This window comes from Macrobrachium nipponense, chromosome 20 (genome assembly GCF_015104395.2).
Source record: "Macrobrachium nipponense isolate FS-2020 chromosome 20, ASM1510439v2, whole genome shotgun sequence".
In the NCBI taxonomy this organism is placed as follows: Eukaryota; Metazoa; Arthropoda; class Malacostraca; order Decapoda; family Palaemonidae; genus Macrobrachium; species Macrobrachium nipponense.
Window position 1 is genome coordinate 25,968,364 of NC_061089.1, and position 20,908 is coordinate 25,989,271.

The following is a 20,908-nucleotide window of genomic DNA, read 5'->3' on the forward strand; positions in this document are numbered from 1 at the left end:
GTAATGACCCTGACAAATTACTCATGTCCTGTCAGGTCACTGCATAACTATCTAAAAAGGACTCTACATCTTATACCTTAGTGTCAAAGACTTTTTGTAAGCACAAGTCAGAACAAGAAAGAAGTGTCCATGAACACCATCTCCTTTTGGCTATGTGAAGTAATTAACAAGCTTACAGTACTTCTTCACAATCAGATACCAATAGAGTGCATGCAAGAGCACATGATATTAAGGGCTTAGGCCCTTCCATTGCTTTAAAAAAGAACTACATGGTCGGTTCACAGTTTTTTGAAGGCCAGTACATGGCTTCGCCAAACCACATTCACATCCTTCTATCTGTGGGTTGTTGCCCACAGACCTTGGACACCTTTTCCTTGGGCAGGCTGGAACGGGTTAGATACAGGTGAGAATATATTTTGCTACACTTGATTGTTCCTACACAATACAAATTCCTTAATAGAAGCAAGTCCCTTCCTCTCTCTAACAAGGGGAGAGAGGAGTTAGTGGTTAACGTAAATTTTGTTGTAGGCATGAGTTCATGACACATCTCAGAAATTATTTTGTCACTTTGACATAATTTTGGCAGCATTTTATATTGGCCGTTACATAGATTTTTATATATGAAAACGTGTGCAATTTCACGTAGAATACAACAACTAACAACCCATGGTTGTAGCTTTTATCAGTTTTGAAATATTTTCACATAAATAACGATAAGTGCCAAAATTTCAACCTTCGGTCAACTTTGACTCAACCGAAATGGTAAAAAAATGCAATTGTAAGCTGAAATCTTACATTCTAGCAATATTCAATCATTTACCTTTATTTTGCAACAAATTGGAAGTCTCTAGCACAATATTTTGATTTATGGTGAATGTTTGAAAAAAAATTTTTCCTAAAAACTTTTTTCCTTATTTTGTCAAATTGTCATAATGTTTGCACCATTTTATGTTAGCCGTTACATAGAGTTTTATATATGAAAATGTGCGCAATTTCATGAAGAATACAACGAAAAAAACCCATGGTTGTAGCCTTTATCAGTTTGAAATATTTTCATATAAATAATGATAAGTGCCAAATTATCAACCTTCGGTCAACTTTGACTCGACCGAAATGGTTGAAAAACACAATTGTAAGCTAAAACTCTTACATTCTAGTAATATTCAATCATTTACCTTTATTTTGCAATATATTGGAAGTCTCTAGCACAATACTTTGATTTATGGTGAATTTTTGAAAAAACTTTTTCCTTACGTCCTTGCGGTAACTCTGCCGAAAAAATCAGAAATTCTTTCGTCCAGTTGTCGTAATGTTTGCACTGTTTTATATTAGCCGTTACATAAAGTTTTATATCTGAAAATGTGTGCAATTTCATGTATAATACAACTAAAACAACCAATGGCTGTAGCTTTTATCAGTTTTGAAATATTTTCATATAAATAACGATAAGTGCCAAAATTTCAACCTTCGGTCAACTTTGACTCGACCGAAATGGTCGAAAAACGCAATTGTAAGCTAAAACTCTTACATTCTAGTAAAATTAATCATTAACCTTCATTTGGCAACAAATTGGGAGTCTCCAGTACAATATTTTGATTTATGGTGAATTTTTGAAAATAAACTTTTTCCTTGCGTCCGCGCAGTAACTCTGCAAAAATCAGAAATTCTTTCATCCGATTGTCGTAATGTTTGCACCGTTTTATATTAGCCATTACATAAAGCTTTATATATGAAAATGTGTGCAATTTAATGTAAATACAACAAAAATTAACTCATGGTTGTAGCTTTTATCAGTATTGAAATATTTTCATGTAAATCACAATAAATAGAAAAAATTTGACCTTCAGTCAACTTTAACTCGACCGAAATGGTCGAAAACTGCAATTGTAAGCTACAACACTTACAGTCTAGTAATATTCAATCAATTACCTTCATTTGGCAACAAACGGGAAATCTCTAGCCCAATAGCACAATATTTTGATTTATGGTGAATTTTTTAAAAACTTTTTTTTATGTCTGCGCATTACGAATTCATGCATCAGTGATAATATTTTCTCTGTGTTGCATGATCATTTTACAATTTGTTACATACCAAAATCATCGCAATTTAGTGTACAATACAACCAAAAAATATTTAACTCATTAGCTTTAACTGTTTTGCTCAGCTCGATTTGTATACAATTATATATGAAATTTTTTTTCTCGCTGTCATATATTCCAATATTTATATGTGATATTTTTTCATTTCTGATGGTTGCATACTAAACTTCAGGCAATGGCAAAAAAAAGGAGCCAAAAATGAACTCTTAATCTTGAAAACTAAGCGTATTGTGATTAAAAAATTAAAAAAAAAAAATTCCGCTTCGGCACTCACTCCCAAACGCCGCCGGCATACGGGGGAGACTTTCAGAAATACCGGCTCGGCGTTTAAGGGTTAACATATCAGAGGCATACGACTCCTTTGTATGTTTTATCTTTGGTCAGGAATTGAGCACAGGTGAGCAGAACCTCCAGTTAGTTCTGAGACTTAGTTTATCCTCTCTCCAAGGGTAAGTATCTACTTACATTGAGACCAAATTTTGTTCTGTGTTTGAACAAATGAAAATTTTTTAATAAATTTGTATTTTTTGTAACTAACAAACCAGCAGTTTTAATGTATATGGCCCACCTCAAGCCACCCCTCTTTCAGTTACCTGGGGTGGAAGAAAACTGATATGCCACACTGTGTTAGAAGAAGGCTGGGTTGTGCCAGCTTCCTTCACTCCCATTAGCTGTCTCCTAATGCCACCAAATTCCTTGTGGTATTTTAACCAGACTACAGCAGGCACTAGAGAAATTCTTCTTACGTTAAGACCACAGATAGGTTTGTTATAAAAAATACAGATTGATTAAAAATTTGTAATTTTGAGATTTTGGCCCAAAAAGTTTAAAGGGACTCAATGTGGGACTGGGTATGGAGTGATATACTCTTCTTTCTGAGAGCAACTGAACTGTCATTTACCGAGTGACTGCATATGTTCCCATAGTCATCATCATAGTCACCAGTTGCCGTAAGTGGTCATTCCATGCCATGATCACTTATTTTTACAGGGTAAAAGGAGCAATATGGTCAAGTAAATAGGGTCAGTTTTTGCTATGCAGCAGGCCGGCTACACCTTGCACCCTTGGTGGCCCTTCAAACTCTTTAATCATAAGGTATGTTGTCATTTCCTATCCCAACTCTTACTTGGTCCCCAGATTAGGTTAAAAAAAAAATATATGATCATACATGCGGAGCAGAAAGAGGTACGTATCTGGTTAGTTGCATGGATATACTATTTTTGGGATTACTAATCTGATGCCACTAGGATGAGTTTTGCTTGGAACAAAACATTTATGATTAAAATTTTTGTATGACATAAGTTTCATTGTATGATACAGTGTGTCCTCGACTTATGGTTTTTTGCTGTTATCAGCACTTAAATGGCACAGCTCCACAACTTGACGCAGTAAGTGCCATAAATTTATGTCCGTTCTTGCCGTTAGCACCATCAGCAACGCTTATGGCACCGTAACTTGGTGCAACCTCAGGTTAAAATGCTGTTAACAGTGCTGTAAAACACAGTTAACCAATGAACTCCCACGGCACTCTTGAAAAACTCTCAAAGTATCTCCAAAAGCTTTTTGGTCACTAGTCTTACAGCAGTACTCAAAGCAGCTTCCACCCCCATGTCCGCCAATTTCTCTGGCTGTGATAATGTATTAGAGTAACGGCAGCCACTTTCCGTTGAAGAGCCAACAACTACTAATTGCGCTTTCCTTTTCACAGGGATTTGACAGTCCCAGCTCTTAGATGACAAAATTCTTCTCCTCTTGGCACAAATAACAGACATTTAGTCCCTTATTATCCAACGTCTGCCTGGAGCAAGCACCGGAGTCACTGGATCAGAAGGCATACAGTTGTATTCGTCAACACTGAAGACGTGAGGGTGGAAGGAGTAGGCTGTGACATCAGACATCATGATGGTCACCATGTTGTATTGTGACATCACTGAGGGGCTTGGTTGTGACATCATGGTGTCTTGATGAAAAATGCAAGGTTCCGGCTGGTATCCCTGCGGGAACAGTAAAACGAGACCCAAAATGCTATGGCATTGGTATCATATGCGTCACTACAGACATCTTGGCATTTGACCCCCATAAAGTGGAGATCAGGGGGGGAAGGGATATGATAGAAGGAGGCTCCAGCAGTAAGTGCAATGCTATGTAGTGAGCCAATAAGCTATCCAAGGTTGGTACTCCTGATAGGCCTAGAACAAGCCACATGTCCTCCATCCTCTGCACAAAGCTGAAACATAAGGCAAAGATGGCAATGACCCCCCCACCCCCCACACACACACACACACAGGGAAAGAAGGGATGTAATTAGAAAAAAAATAATAATAATCATCCTGATGCATCCAAAAATGAATCATTTAATGAACCACATGGGGAAGCATCTAACCTAGACAAAGAAACATACAGATCAGCATCACTGAGGCAGAACAAAAGAAGATGAAGGTGATTCGCCATCCAAAGATGGCGTCGTCTCCCAGGAATGGAACCCCTGCTGTTAACTGGGGACTGCCTTATATATTTTGGGAAAAAAATACTATTATAGAAAATATTGATAGAACACGAACCAAAATTTTCCATGTTGCTAAGGAAGTTGCTACTACTACGCAAGTTAAAATTTTTATGATCCCTCTAGCATCATTAAATTTTATCTTTCAGAGCTTATTTGATGTTTTTCTTCAGCAAATGATTGAAATTCTTTAAAACATTATGAGAAAATCAAGTGTAGCTGAAAAGAAAATATGCATACCATGTCTTACGTTACTTATATTTTTGGTTTCATGCCAGAAAGAGGAACAACAGATGCAGTGTATGCCCTCTAACAGATGGTAGAAGAACACCAGAAAAAGCAGAAAGGACTGCACATAGTATTCACAGATATGGAAAGGGCATATGATACTCTCCCACGCCAAGAGGTTTGGAGGTGTACAGGAGTAAAAGGAAGACCGGAGAAGTAGTATGTGAGGTTGGCCCAAGATATGTATAAAGGAGCAAAAACGCAGGTTACAAGCAGTGTTGGGTTAACTGAACTGATACAGTGAACCCCCAGTATTCACAGATTTCTCTCTGGAACATATACCCCCATTATTTGCAGAAATTTTGCCTATTTGTGGTATTTTTCTATGAGAAATATCCACAACTTCCTTTTGTTATATCAATCTCATCATAAAATGCACTTTTTTGTGTGATAAAACTGTTAAAAAACAGGTGTAAACATTTTTAGTGTTTTTTTTTTAAGAGTTTTAACCAACAAAATAGGCAGTTCTAAGCATTTTTATAGAGTTTCAACTACAGGCAATCCCCGGGTTATGACGGGGGTTCCGTTCTTGAGACGCGTCGTAAGCCGAAAATCGTCGTAAGCCCGAACATCGTCAAAAATCCTAAGAAAACCTTACTTTCAATGCTTTGGGTGCATTGAAAACTATGTAAACTGCATTCATTCTTATTGCATTTTTCATCAAAAAAACCTTTAAATATTGATTATTTTGCATTTTTGGTGTCATATTTCATCTGCCAGATCAATGTTGTAGGCGTCGTAACCCTGGAACATGCGTCGTAACCCTGGAAATAATTTCTGATGAATATAATTGAAAAGCGTCGTAAACTTTAGGTCTTGGTTCAACAGGATCTGATGATGGAAATTTGGATGTAGAGATAACACACACAGTGCAGGCTGGACAGAAAAATTGGAGAAAGATGTCAGGTGTCATGTGTGACTGCAGAATCAACATAAAGGTTCTCAGGTGGATGTGCATAGTAACAAAAATGGACTGGATCAAAAATGAAAGAATATGAAGAACTACTAAAAGTTGCAGAGTTATCAAAGAACACTGCAGTGGTATGGCCATCTAATGAGAAGGGATGAGACATATGTAGGGAGGAGAGTGATGCAGATGGAGGTGCCTGGTGGGAAGGTGAGAGGAAAACCAATGCGAAGGTGGATGGATGTTGTTAAAGATCTCAGAGAAACAATTGTCAGAGGACAATGAGTTTTGACTGAGCCAGGTGGAGGAGACTTGTCAGAAACATTTACACCACATAGAAGTGGGAAAAGATGCAGAGTAAGAAGTATTACATTACTTATACTATGAGTAGAAAAACTATTATCGCCAGTAATTTGAAATAATTTTTGTTGTATAGCTGATTAAATTTCCTTTTTATTTATAGTTTTGTATATTTTTGACAAAATTTAAAGAAAATATTGATACGTTGGGAACTATTTTCAAGATTTTTATATTTTTCACAGATGTATTTTGTTTTTCACGGACATTTTACATATATATTATGAAGTAAAATTGCTCAGATGCAGAATATGTCCCATGGCACTCTTAAAAGTTTAAAAAGAGGATAAAATAGTTTTCAAGTGGTACTATTTTACTATTTTTAAACATACAATGCCACAATCTGAAAATGGGTTTGATCAGTTTTAATTGGTGGATATCAGATTTATTGCCCTATTTTATGGTCTCCTATTTACTGAAGATGATGAGCTTTAGAGATGTTAAATAACCACTGTCAAGAGGTGGTTACATTATCTGATTGCAGTGAATGAAAATATGAAAATTGGATCACACAGCCCAGCACTGGGGTCTGGGAGACCATTTATTGTTGATTTGATCACAGTATCTGTAGTTCTCTCTATTTTCATCCTAAATTAAAATATCATTTTTCCTGTCTAAAATCCAAACAATTCTACAAAAGCTAGATCAAAATAGGTATTTCCCTAACTGTGATAAGAAATTTAAAACTTTCCAATCGTTCATCTTACTAACAAGAATTCACAATCCTGTAATAATCAAGGTCAAACACTTAGAAACCACAATCTTGTGCAAAAAACTCAGGCAAAATTATTTTTCTGATGTGAATGGATATACTGAAATTTTCAAGTGTTGTACTTATACCAAATACGTACATATAATTTTCTTAACTGAATTATAGATAAGCCTAAAAACTTTTTAAATATGTACATTTCTTCATGTGGATGTGTAAATATTTTACAATATGAGTAAACAAGTATAGAGAATAAATTAATAGTTCTCTATTGTTTATGAATGCAATCCTAAAGATTACAAACGGTATTCAAATGTTGCTCTAGAAATACTGGGAGTTAATCTAACATCACCATAATAATGAAACTTATACCACAAAATTTACTAAAATAAAAAATACTGGAATACTTTTAAGTGCAAAGTAAGAGTGACCTCTGACTGCTAACATGCTCTCTTGTGCTAAGACTTTTGTTTTTTAATTATGTTACCCCATTCTAAAATTAACAGTACTTACAAATGATCATCATCCTCCCAAAACCAAAATTTGGTCCTTAGGAGACAACTCAGCGAGACTCCTGCAGTGCACATTGACAGGAGACCTTGGAATATATCCTTCCAAACTTAAAATAAACACACAATAAACAAATGAGTGCACCAGCTGGGGTCATGCAACAGTGCAGGCAACAATGTTAGTCACAGAGAGCATGCAATGCATCTGGATAGTGTTTGCACCATCCGTCATGCACCACACACCAACACAGTCTTATTAACAACAAAGTGAGAGGAGTGTCTCTTTTGAGTATGTATAAGGCAAGCCCTCACCTTAGTGCAGTTTTCACCCATTAAAGGAAAATATTTTTTCATACAATGCCCTGAATTTCAGATCTAAACAAATAACTCAAGATATATAATTTACTATTCACCTTACCAAAGTCTATAAAAGTTATTCATTAGGCTTAACTAGTAGTGTGAAACCAATATGTGCCCCCTAAATCACCATATCACTGCAGCAAACTTCAACCAAGTTTACATGAGCATACTTAGCCTTTAGATGAAAAAAATAAAAAAACATCCAGCAAAAATGTTAACAAGGATGGTAATCATGCAATTTGGAATAATTATTAAAGGGTATATTAATTATGAAGACCTTTTACTGTAAAACATGATAAATCCAAAAAGACAACTGGATTGCACCGATATCAGTTGGGAAATACTGCTGAAGAATTTAAATACGTAAACACATGAAATGGTTAGCATAGCATATACCTAAAGGATGTCATCATGGGTCACTGGAGTGCATATTTTGAAGATTTGTTTCAAGTGGAAGACGGATGCTATTTAGAAATGAATGATACAGCAATAGAAAGCATTGGTGTAAATTTGAGAATGCCATGTGAAGAGAATGAAGAATGGAAAGACACAACTTGTTGATGGGGTATTTATGTCTGAATGAGTGAAGGGTTCTGAAGACATGGGCTATTGTGTCACCTCGTTGTTTGAAGGTAAAGGTAACTGTAAGAATTATGAGGCTTACTTTATATACCAGGAGTAGGATTTTAATTGAGAAAATAAGGCATGGCAGAAGGGTTGACAGGGGAAGAACAGTATTGGTTTTGACAAGAAAGGTGTATGAATCAAGAGTTATGAAACAGTAATGTACAAAGTCTGAAAGTTAAATGGAAACTATGTGGTTGGTATACATGGAGTTACATAATTTATGATGAAAACAATAGCGAGGACATACATACAAAGTTGGGGTTTATGAAAATAAACCTTGAATGGAGTGTGGGATGGTTGACATTTACAAGTTACAGTACTGACTGGGAATAGTGATGCAAAATTGCAAAACCTAGTTCAGGTTTGAAAGTGCTTGCAAGAAAAGGTTGAGACTATGCAGTCAACATACGCAAGAGTAAGGTTTATGAAGCAGAATGGTGACTGGGTAGATGGAGTGATGAATGTTAATTTGGGTGGCAGAAGAATGGAAGGAGTTTAATCACACAGACATCTGACAGTAAATATAACAAATAAGATAAGTAGTATGTATCATAAATAGATATGGCAAACAGCAGGGTTATATGCAGAGAAGATTGGGAGGAGACTTGATTTCTCTGTGTATTTCTTGAGAAAATATATGAAGAGGTTGTTGGTCCAACTCTAATGTGTAAGTAAAGTATGGATTCTTAATCCCCTCGAGATGGAATATTTGTACAATTTATGAGGAATACAAATTGATATGGTGAAAAATGTATAGATACAGAAGAGGTAAATATGGTAGTGTAGGTAAAAAGATGGATCATCAGTATAATTTTGAAGTAAGTACTAGTATGAGGACAAAGAACACTTTGAAAGTACAGGATAAACAATCAAAGAATTAAGGGAAAGCAAGGACATACTAAGTGAACGCTACATAGATGTGGTTAGTGCAGTATATGTAAAGAGGTTTGAAGCACTGCAAATGAGAATTATGAGAAGAACCTTTAAGTTACTACTTAAAGTTTCTTCTCATAATTCTCAAAATTCATTGAAGTTTTCTGCACAATTAGTTTACTATTAACCCTCAATGGATGGGCACCATCATATGAGTATTGATAACAGGTTTTAGGTGGTGTATTAGCTAACTCATGGTGAGTATCAATATTACACACCATATGTTTGGCTGAACTAAGCAGAAAAGTTTCCATCCGTTTAATGGCCCAAAAATGGCTTTACTATAATTAATTCACAGCACCCATGCATTTGGTATTCAGCCCCATCCGTTCTGATGCACCTGATTGGCTAGTGATGAACCAGTCACAGGGCTGGAATCTGACCAGTATCTACTCAGCATTCAACCAGTACACATCTCCGCTCCAACCTCTCCTGTCTAACATGTCTTTCAAAAGTTATAACTTTCATTACACCTCAGTAGTGTTTCCCAATTTCATCACTCAACATTATCAAGCCAATGACTTAAGGATTATAATGATATATGAAATATGTACTTTAGTGAATTTAATACTAAAATATGTATAGTGAAATAAAAAAGAAATTTTTGATATAAAATATATTCTTTCATTCCTTACATGAAATCGCAGTGCATTCAACATTTATCGTTTTGTGTTTCATTCAATATCCTACCTTAAATGTCATAGATGACAATACTGCCAAAAAATGACATTTTCTAAGACAATTTATATTTTTCATAGCTACAAACCTTCGTCTTAACAATAGGATAATTTCTAGCACATAGCTGGATCTGGTTAAATCACAGATGAAAGCAAGGAATCTTGTGATATCTGGCAATGCGTGCATATATCGGGTGAAGAGTGATCAAGGACCACGCACCCACGCCACAGCGTCAGTCTTTTCTTAAACCGCCTGGATGAGAGTTGTGGTTGACCTCTCTCGGCCTTTACCCGGTTCATTGCCCATTATCGCTTGCGTTTCTGTGTGTGTGTGTTTTTATTATGGCTGCTTCTGCTCCTTCTCAGCCTCTTCAGCTGTGTGCCCAGGAACTCCAGATTTTCCGTGTTCTCATTTTTTGGCTTCGTCTGCAGCGGATCCACATGTCATTTGTAATAGGTTCCATTCTAATGTTTGCACAATAATGAATCCCTGCACAGAATGCCTCGAGAGCATCAATATCATGCATCCCAGCTCATTTTAATATTCTTAATCTTTCACTTGTAATTTTCATACTGATAGCCCTATCTATAATTTTTTGGTAGCACTGTCATCCATGACATTTAAGCTACAATATTGTATGAAACACAAAATGATAAATGATGAATGCACTGCAATGTCATGTAAGGAATGAAAGAATATATTTTATATTAAAAATTTCATGTTAATTTCATAATAGTACGTACATATTTTACCATTAAGTTTACTGAAGTACATAATTCATATATCATTTTAATCCATAAATCATTGGCCTGACAATGTTTAGTGATGAAATTGGGAAACACTACTTTTCTTAGTTTAAAACTGACGTGTAATGAAAATTATGACTTATGACGTGTAATGAAAATTATAACTTATGAAAGATATGTTAGTCATGAGAGGTCGAAGCAATGTGTACTGTTTAACTGCTGGTTAGATACTGGTCAGTTTCCAACCCTGTGACTGGCTCATCACTAGCCAATCAAGAGCATCGTAACAAACTGGGCTGGATACCAAATGGACGGGTGCTGTGAATTAATTACATGTAGTGACAACTTTAAACTGGCTTAGCTCGGGGAGATCAATGTGTTTCTTGACTTGAGGGGGGAATGAGTTGCTCCTCTCTCTCACATGACATCTTTTTATTTAGTAGCTCATAAATATACCCAGGGTTTGTTGTTGGTAGTAGTTCTTTTATGATATGATGTCAGTTATAATTGTAATTTTGCAAAGGAATATTAGAAAAAACATGTATACTGTACCTCCTAAAATGACAAATTTTCTAAGGCAATTTGTATTTTTCATAGGTACAAACCTGAGATCTTAACAATAGGATCATTTTTAGTGCCTAGCTAGATCCAGTTAAAAAGCAAATGAAAGCAAGGAATCTTGTGATATCTGGCAACGCATGCGTAGCTCAGGTGAGGATTGGTCAAGGACGACACCGCTACGCCAGTCTTTCCCAATTCAGGATGACTTAACAAAAAGAGGGGTGGCTAGAGGCGGGCAGTATAACGTTAAGACCTCAGGTTTGTAGCTTTGAAAAATACAAATTGTCTTAGAAAATTTGTCATTTGTTCATACGCAAACAAACCTTCAGTCTTAACAATAGGATAGACTCATACTTGGACATCCTAGACAGGCTGGGGGCCTACCCACCAGGCCAGCTCTCAAAAGGAATGGTGTTTGGAGAGGGACTGAACCCCGTTGAGAAGCTTGATAAATTTATATCTAACCACTCAGAACCTGAGTGACATACAATGATATATGGGATAACCATTGTATAGGGAACCAAAGAGAAACTTTGACTGTCCAATAAAAAAACCAAGACACCAGGGTTTGTATTACCCCAAACCCTCCTTGCCAAGGAGTGGAGCATATGCTACCTAATAGCAGGTAAGATATTTGTGAATTGCACGACCACACTTCAGTATGACTACCTTACTAACCGTATCAGACCAGTCCAGCGAATGACGTGTCTATTCCTTAAAACCACCCGAAGGAAGAAGAAAAGGTACAAGAGAAAGAAGGATACCAGCCAACTCACTCATTCTCTCATCCACACAATCATTTTAGGTAAAATACAAAGGTACAGGACCCGGGGAAAACGCATCTGCAGATCTGTGGGCAACATCCTTAAGATAGAAGGAGGTGAACGTGGACTGGCGTAACCAAGTACCAGCGCTGAGCACTCTATGTACAGTCAAGTTCTTTTTTGAAAGCCAGAGACCAATACTTCTAACGTCATGCGCTCTAACCTGCACAGATGAGATGGTGGAATCATCAAGAGTCAAGTATGCCTGCTGATGGCTTCCCGTATCCAAAAAGAGACAGTATTCTCAAGACCCCTCTTTCTTTGTACGGCCTGTGCTAACAAAAAGTCTGCGGCAGCCTGGTCTAAAGTGCCGAGTCCTTTTAAGATAGCAACACAGGGCCCAGACAGGGCACATCAGAGGCTCTTGAGCATCACCACCCACAAAGTCAGTCAGTGACGGAAAGGAAAGCGAAGTGAACCTGTCATCATGCACAGAGGGATTTTGGGTCTTGGCCACGAATTCTGGGACAAATTTGAAGGACATGGACCCCCAACCCCTGGTGTGCTTCACCTCATAGCTCAGACCATGGAGCTCTCCTACCCTCTTGGAAGATGCCAAAGCCAGAAGGAAAACTGTCTTGAGCGTCAGGTTCCTGTCAGGTGAATGACGCAAGGGCTCACATGGACTCTTAGTGAAGCTCTAAGAACCAAGGAAACATCCCACATCGGAGGCTTGAGCTCTCTAGGAGAACTGGACTGCTCAAACCCCTTAACTAGCAGGAAAAATTCCCAGGAAGAGGAGATGTCGATACCCTTAAGGCGCAACACCAAACTCAGGGCCGCTCTGTAGCCACTAATGGCAGAAACAGACAAACGTTTCTCGTCTCTGAGGAAGGTTAAAAGTCTGCTATTCGCTGAATAGAGGTCGCGAGAGGAGAAAAACCCTGTTTACAGCACCAATTACCGTAGATCGCCCATTTGCCTTGGTAAACTGAGGAGGTCGACTTTCTAAGGCTGCTGGACATATGCCCAGCTGTTCTCTGAGAAAAGCCTCTCACTCGGAGGAGATACTTGATAGCCTCCATGGGGTTGACACAGATGTCGCCAAGGGGGAATCTCCCTCGGAACCTCTGACAACGACGACAGCAGATCTGGGAACCATTCCGCCTGAGGCCACAGAGGGGCTACCAAAGTCATCCTGAGACCCTGTGAACTCATCAGCCTGTTCAGAACCTGACGGATCAAACAAAACGGAGGGAAGGCATACACCGCCAAGTTGTCCCGGGGATGTTGGAATGTGTCCTCTGCCAATGCTAAAGGATCTGGAACCACTAAACAGAACACCTCCAGCTTCCTGTTGAAGCATGTCGCAAAAAGGTCCAGCATGGGTCTCCCCCAAATCTGGAAAAGCTGGTTTGCCACCACTTGATGAAGGGACCACTCTGTGCCTAGGATCTGACCCTGGTGACGGAGTTTGTCTGCGACCACGTTCCGTTTTCCTGGGATATACAAAGCTGAGAGCTCTAACGAATTCCTGACCACCCACTGGTGAAGCTCGATGGTCAAGGCGTGAAGTTGACGTGAAATCAGGCCTCCCTGTTTGTTCAAAAAGGCTACCACCGTGGTGTTGTCCGACACGAGAACGACAGAATGACCATCACCTTCCCCCGAAACTCATTCAGACCCAGGAAAGCCACCTTCTACTCCAAAACGTTGATATGTTGCTGCTTGTCCTCCAAACTCCAAACGGCTGAAGCGATGAGGCCGCCTAAATGAGCCCCCCAACCTGCAGGGAGGCGTCCAAGAACAGAAGCTAGTCCGGTGGAAGAGAATGCAGAGGGACACCCTTCAACAGATTCTGGTCATCCAACCACCAACGAAGGTCTTCTCTCACTTCCAGAGACAGAGGAACCATTAACAGGGGAGAGTCCCCTGCCAGAGACCAAAATTCTCCCAGTCTCCATTGCAAAGACTGAAGATGAAGACGCCCATGAGGGACCACCTTCTCCAGGGAAGACAACACTCCTAGAAGAACCTGCCACTGATGAGCTGACTGATGTGACTCTGACAGGAAGTTACGCGCCACCGCCCGCAACTTCTCCAATCATTGATTTGACGGGAAAACTTTTGCCACTGTCGTATCGATGACCATGCCCAGGTAGAGAATCCTTTGAGTGGGTATGAGGTTCGACTTTTCCCGGTTGACTAATATGCGCAGTTCCAGACAGAACCGAAGAAGAGGATCCTTGTCCTGCAGCAGCTTTTCCCTGGAAACTGCCAAGACTAACCAATTGTTGAGGTACCTCAGCAAACGGATCCCCTGAGCATGGGCCCAACTTGACACGAGAGAGAAGACCCTTGTAAACACACTAGGGGCTGTTGTCACCCCGAAGCAAAAGACTTTGAACTTGAAGACCTTGTCCCCAAGAGAGAAGCGAAGGAACTTCCTGGACGTGGGATGAACAGGGATTTGGAAGTAAGCGTCCCTTAAGTCTGTCGACAGTATGAAGTTGCCTTCCCTCACGGCTGCCAACACCAAATGCAGGGTCTCCATCTTGAACCGTGTCTTCCTGATGAAGTGATTCAAGGTGGATAAGTCGATCACAGGCCTCCATCGTCCCAATGCCTTGGGCACCAAAAAGATGTGACTAAAACCCCGTGGACGAACGCACTACTTCCTCTATCACATCCTTGTCCAGCATTTTCTGCACTTCCTCACGAAGAGCCAAGGACTTCAGAGAATCTGGAGGATATGCCTTCCTGAGCTGCGGCTTGTCCGACAGAGGAGGAGAGAAGTCGAATGGCAGTAGGTATCCCAACCAAAGGACATCTACCACCCACTTCTCCGCCCCATAGTTGCCACTTGGCCCAATGACCCGCCAGGCAACCCCCCACCTGTGGCGCAGGAGAGGGAGAGGCGCCTATCCTCCCGACGGCCACCTTTACCTCTAGCCCCTGGGCCCCTGCTTGGCTTAAAGGAACAAGAGCGAAAGGGGCGTTGATCTTCTGACTTAGGCTGTGTCGAACGGGAAGGCCCTGCCAAACTCGAGGTCCTCAACGGCCTACCAGGCGACGATCTCCTTGACTGCTGCTGGACAGAGGGAGGAGGAGGAGCCGGACGTCTCCGAGGATGAGAATCAGACTTAGACACGCCCTGATGCACCAGTCTGTCTTTGGTGTCAGCCCAGCGCCAGCTTATCACATTCTCAAGCTCTGTCCGAGGAAACGAAAATTGGGACTCCAACAGATCTCCATTCCTCAATGCCAGCAAGGACTCGGTGTTGAGCGATCTCTCCATCCTAGACAAAGCCACGTCCCTTCTACTCAGAAGAAGATTAGCCCATAAATTAGCACTGAGGTGAGCCAAATATGAAAATGTCTTGCCCCCGGACTGCAACAGACTGGCAAGCAAGGATGCACTCACTAACCCTTCAGGGGACCTGTTGGAAGCTATCTTGGCAATAACCACAGAACAGAAGTCCAGCCAAGAAACCGTTGTAGATTTCAATGCTGAGGCATCTTGTGGAGACAAGGACGGAGCCACCGACCTCACCTGTTCCAAAGTCAATCCCGGGTTCAAGCGAATGACGTCTGGGTTAAGATGGCGTGACAACAAAAAAGCAGAGCTCGTAGCATGGTACATCCTGTGTCTCGTGAGAGGTGGGGGTAGTAGTTTGGTAGAGCCCCTAGAGCGATGCAAACCATCCTGGTCCAAAACAGAGGTGTTAACCTTATGCAAGACCGACTAAACGTGCCCCGACAAAGGAAGCTGAAGAGATGATTTGGGGTCCTGAGTAGCTCCCACCATGGCTTCCAAGCAAGAAGGAGTGTAAGACAACCGAGCTTGAGTCCTACTTTCCAAATTGTTAAACCCACGAATGAGATCAACAACTTCCGAAAAGGAAGACAAAAACTCTTGCGTGTTTCCCTCCTCCTGCTCTGGCAACGGAGACCGACGACGAGAAAGATGTGTAGGCTCCTCTAAGGCACCTTCCCCACCAAAATTAACGTAAGGGTTAGCAGCCAAACAGCACAAAACCCCAACTACCTGTCTGGGCTGGGTCCATGCGTCGACTTCCGAGATGAACCCACTATAACACTAGGAACATCTCTTATCTCAACAGATGACTCGACATGTCCATGAATGGTCATGGGCGTGGCAGGTGTACGTATGTGAGATGGGGGGAAACCCGAACACTCGAGATCGAAGGAGAATCCCTTAGAATCGAACTCTTGGAAGCACCAGTGAGAGAGGCAGGCAAACACTCCTGCTGCACCAACTCCGCGCTCACTACCTTCGACCTCTTGAAAGGCGCCTTGAGATCCTTACGGCGACTAATAGGCCTTGGAGAAGAAGGAGCACTTACATCATGTGCACGGGCAGGGGAGGTTGCAACACGCTCGCAATGTGCATGGACAGGGGAGGTTGCAACACGCTAGCAATGCTTACGGATTGGGGGGGGTTAACACGCCAGTGATTCGAGGCAGAGGACAAAGCATCCCCTGCAGATCGCACACAGAAAGGAGCACTAACGCTACCCGAAACAACAGCATTGTTCCTCCCTAGTAGGCGAAGGAAGGGCAAAGTCCTTAGCCTTCCAGCGCTTGATACGCCGACGGGGCGTAGAGGGGGAAGAGTAAGAGGAAGACAGTACTGGTTTCTTATGCGCACTCTTCTCAGGAGGCGGGGACGAAGCAACACGTTTCCTACCAGTCCTCCCAACCGATAAGGCAGCCAACTTCACATCCAAAACAGTCCAACCTCTGAAGCCCACTGCCTGGCATATGACCTCAGACTGATGTGCCCAAGAAGGCTCCAATGACAAGGAAGGGAGATGTAGCAAACTGGGCGGCAGGGATGACGTCACGGCTGAAAAAGGCGGATCAGAGGAGACGACTGGGAGAGACTCATCGATGTGAGTGACGTCACAAGTGGTGGTGACGTTACGGCTTCCCCTCGGTACGAGGGGGAATCAGACGCCACTGGCAGAGGAATACACAAAGACGGATCCCGTGAAGTCATCAACGGGGTTGACGCTACAGTGTCACTCCGACTTGAAGAAGCGGCAGCAGACACTGACGGAGCAATACAAGATGGCCAACTTATGCTACCCACGAAGACGAGGCCAGTAGGAGGGGGGATGGCTTGGCCAGACCGGGGAGGGGGGTGCAAGACTCCACAAAATGCGCTAGCAACCCCTCCAAGGACGGGGGACCCCCAGCCCGAGCATCTTCCAAATCGCTGCCATTTTGGACGCCTCTGACTCTGGAAGAGAAGAGATTGATGTAAAAGCCTCACCCTTCTTGGGAATCAAATAAACTCCCGAGGAAGAAGAGGCTACATTACATACATTAGCCTGGTGGCCTCCCGATACTTCCATCAACAAATCAATGGAAGAAAAGGAAGGAGACGCTGGAACAACGCTACTATGGGGGTTGACTACTGCAGGAGACGAAACATCGGGAAGAGGCGAAAAACCTTCCCAAATAGGAAGAGTCAAAACCCTCCGATGTTCTCTCTTGCCATAAAACGACCTCCACTGCTCATTAGGCCATGCCCGGCATTCCGTGCAAGGATTCGTGATAGTACAAAAATTAGAACGACACCTACTGCACATTATGTGAGGGTCAATCGCTGCCAAAGCCAGAAAACGAGAACACAGAAAACCTAGAACTCCGGGGCACATACGTTGACGCCAAGAAGGAGCAGAAGAAGCCATAATATCAGCCAAACACACACACTAAACACAAATAAAACAGGTAATGAACCGGGGAAAGGCCAAGAGAGGTTAACACGACTCTTGCCCAGGCGGTCAAAGAAAAGGCTGGCGTAGCAGCGTCGTCCTTGACGAATCCTCACCCGAGCTACGCATGCATTGCCAGATATCACAAGATTCCTTGCTTTCATATGCTTTTTAACCGGATCCAGCAAGGCGCTAGAAATTATCCTATTGTTAAGACCGAAGGTTTGTTCGCATATGAACAAAAGTTATTGCATCTCCCGATCTCAGTAAATTTATGTCAATATTTTACAACAAATATACTCAGAATTTGTTACTAATTTTAGTTCCTATCTGTTATGATATTGTGGCAGCTGTAATTATAATTTTACAAAAAATAAATTATCAGAAAAAACTTAACTTCATAATATTTACAAGTGCTTTGTAAAAGAGGCACCACACAGGGTTGTGAATAGTAACTTTCAACTTCCCATAGATAGGAACGAAAATAAAAAAAATGGTTTTTCTACACAATGTGCATTTGTATATATTCCTCTTCCCATTGATGTATTTTTTTTCTTTAATTGGTCATGATGTATATGTAGCCCAGCCCTTAAGGGTTAAGTATGAATGTAGTAATGTCTATTTTATTTTACAGGACATAAAAATTCTCTCTTACTAGAGAAAATCACTTGATTTGTATGAGTTTGTCTGTAACTAGTACTACTCACATCAAGTGATCTCCTACAACAGGGGGTGGAAAGAAAAAAATCACAATGCTCACTACTCCATTCAAAAGCTACTTCAAACTTATTATTACTGATTTGTGGATCAACTTCATGAATAAAACTTCCACAAAATTAGCAGTTTCAAATCCAGTACACTCATCAATCACATCTATCTTGCATGCACTGTTGTGTTTTATGGATATTAAGCCTATAACTTTCTGATATCTCCTCACTCCATCTATCCTGCACTTCTTCATCTTCCTTTTCATCTATCCTGCACTTCTTCATCTTCCTTCTCATCTATCCTGCACTTCATCTTCCTTCTCACCTATCCTGCACTTCTTCATCTTCCTTCTCATCTATCCTGCACATCTTCAACTTCCTTCTAATCTATCCTGCACTTCTTCATCTTCCTTCTCCTCTCTCTTAATACTTCCAAATTATACAATTTTATTAACAAACTATCCTACATTCAAGACAAAATCATCTTGAAATAACTGATTAATTCTTTAATTTAATGCTCTTGTATGAAACTTCTATGTATATCCAATTTCCTCCCTAACAGTTCTTGTGCCACAATCTATACACAGTTTGTCTCAACAGCTTCAACCAATTTTTTTTAACTTCTTATTCAAAATCAGTCTTTATCCTTACACTCCTATTCAACAATGACTTCTTTTCACTAAAAGAAGTTGACTCCAAGAAGTTGACTTCCAAAACTTTTGTACACACCCTGTTACCATCCTTCTTTGTACATACTGCATTGTGTGATTTACCTATTCCCCTCATTTTACTTTAATCTATTCCCTTTTCTATTATGTATCTGTATACCATTCACTACCCCATATTCCTGGTGTCCATTTACCTGCATAACTGTTACGTATTTTACTACCCGATATTCCTGGTTTCCATTGACCTGCATAACTTTTACGCTATCTCCTCTTGCAACCTTTAAACTATCACTAGTAAATTCATTATTTTTCCCCAGCATCCTTAATTATTACTTGTAAAACTGTATTTACATACAACCATTCTCTCTCTCTCTCTCTCTCTCTCTCTCTCTCTCTCTCTCTCTCTCTCTCTCTCTCTCTCTCAATCCTGTTCTTAGCTTTCTCTTCTTCTAATCCACAGTTACCTACTGCTTCTTTTGCTATGACTGAAGGCCTCCACATTATGACATATAATATTACATGGAAACTGAATAAATTGATCTTTACTCTTATATCATTTACATTCTTATGCCTCATCAACAATGCTTGTTTCCAAGAAAGCATTTTATAACTAATCTTTATTGTAAAAAGTAACTTGAATTTTACCCAAAAAATTATTCTGAACAATTATTATTAATTGTTCAGAATTAATAATAATATGTAAAATGTGCATAAATATATTTTTTGGTACCTGATTAGCTTGTCATTGGATTTTAATTCTTGGTGTTTTTACTTAGAAAAACTGAAAAACTATATGTAGTACTGTTACCAGCATATCATACCATTCTTCGCATTCAGCTTTTAAAATCCACTAGTGTGATAGACTAACTAAAATATTTCCACTAGTGTGATAGACTAAATGTAGAACACAAAAGGGAATGCCAATTCTCAACTTGCACATGATCAGGGCTTACCTATACATTACAAATATCCAGTGACCAAAGTAAAATCAGTTCGTTTTTCTGAATTATATTTTGAAGCCCCTCAATTCATAAAAAAAAATTAAGTCTTCAAGAAAAACTATCAATGCAAACAAATCATGTGACATTCAATATTTGGTCACGAATTAGTAATTAATAATCTTACAGATTTTTATAATTCACCCCCTTTATTAAAAGCATAATGCCAAATTACTTTTTAATTGATGATTTATGTCAACATATTTATCATAAGCAAAATACCCAAATACTTTTCAAGTAGTATGTTATAATTAGAAATTAGTTTACATAAAATACAATAAAACTGAGTTACAATGACACGGAGAAGTATTAGTGAGTGTGTCTACAAACATGTACAGTGTTGGTGCGGGGGCATTAGAGGTCACCTACCTGAACAGGAGGATACAGTCTTACCCCGCCTGCAGGAGGAACAATTCCCCCGTCACCACCATATCCCATGTCCGACATTGGCAACTGTTCACGCTGTTTAAGAAAATGTACATATATGTAATATGAAAACTTCAGCATTCAATAAAGACTTCCATTTAAACCAACTATAATTGTACAGACTATGCAACCATATAGTGTAGTATTTATATTGCAAAGTGAAATAATTTAACTTTTGACAAAGTTAAACTGTTAATATCAAAAAGTATATACTAATTTGGATGTACTGGGAGAAAAACCTAGAAAGAACTAGAATGGAAGAGTTATTACAATGAAATGATTACCAACAAACATTTTTACATCTGCTTTTCCCTTTTTATTGA

At 40.0% G+C, this 20,908-nt stretch overlaps 1 protein-coding gene across 1 annotated transcript in view; it reads right to left on the reverse strand.

Annotated features, from left to right (window-relative positions):
• LOC135223702 (uncharacterized) overlaps window positions 1–20,908 on the reverse strand; it is a 331,013-nt gene that overhangs the window by 16,689 nt on the left and 293,416 nt on the right. Inside the window, 1 exon segment of the mRNA XM_064262426.1 lies at window positions 20,529–20,621. Coding sequence (XP_064118496.1) covers window positions 20,529–20,621 — 93 coding nt within the window.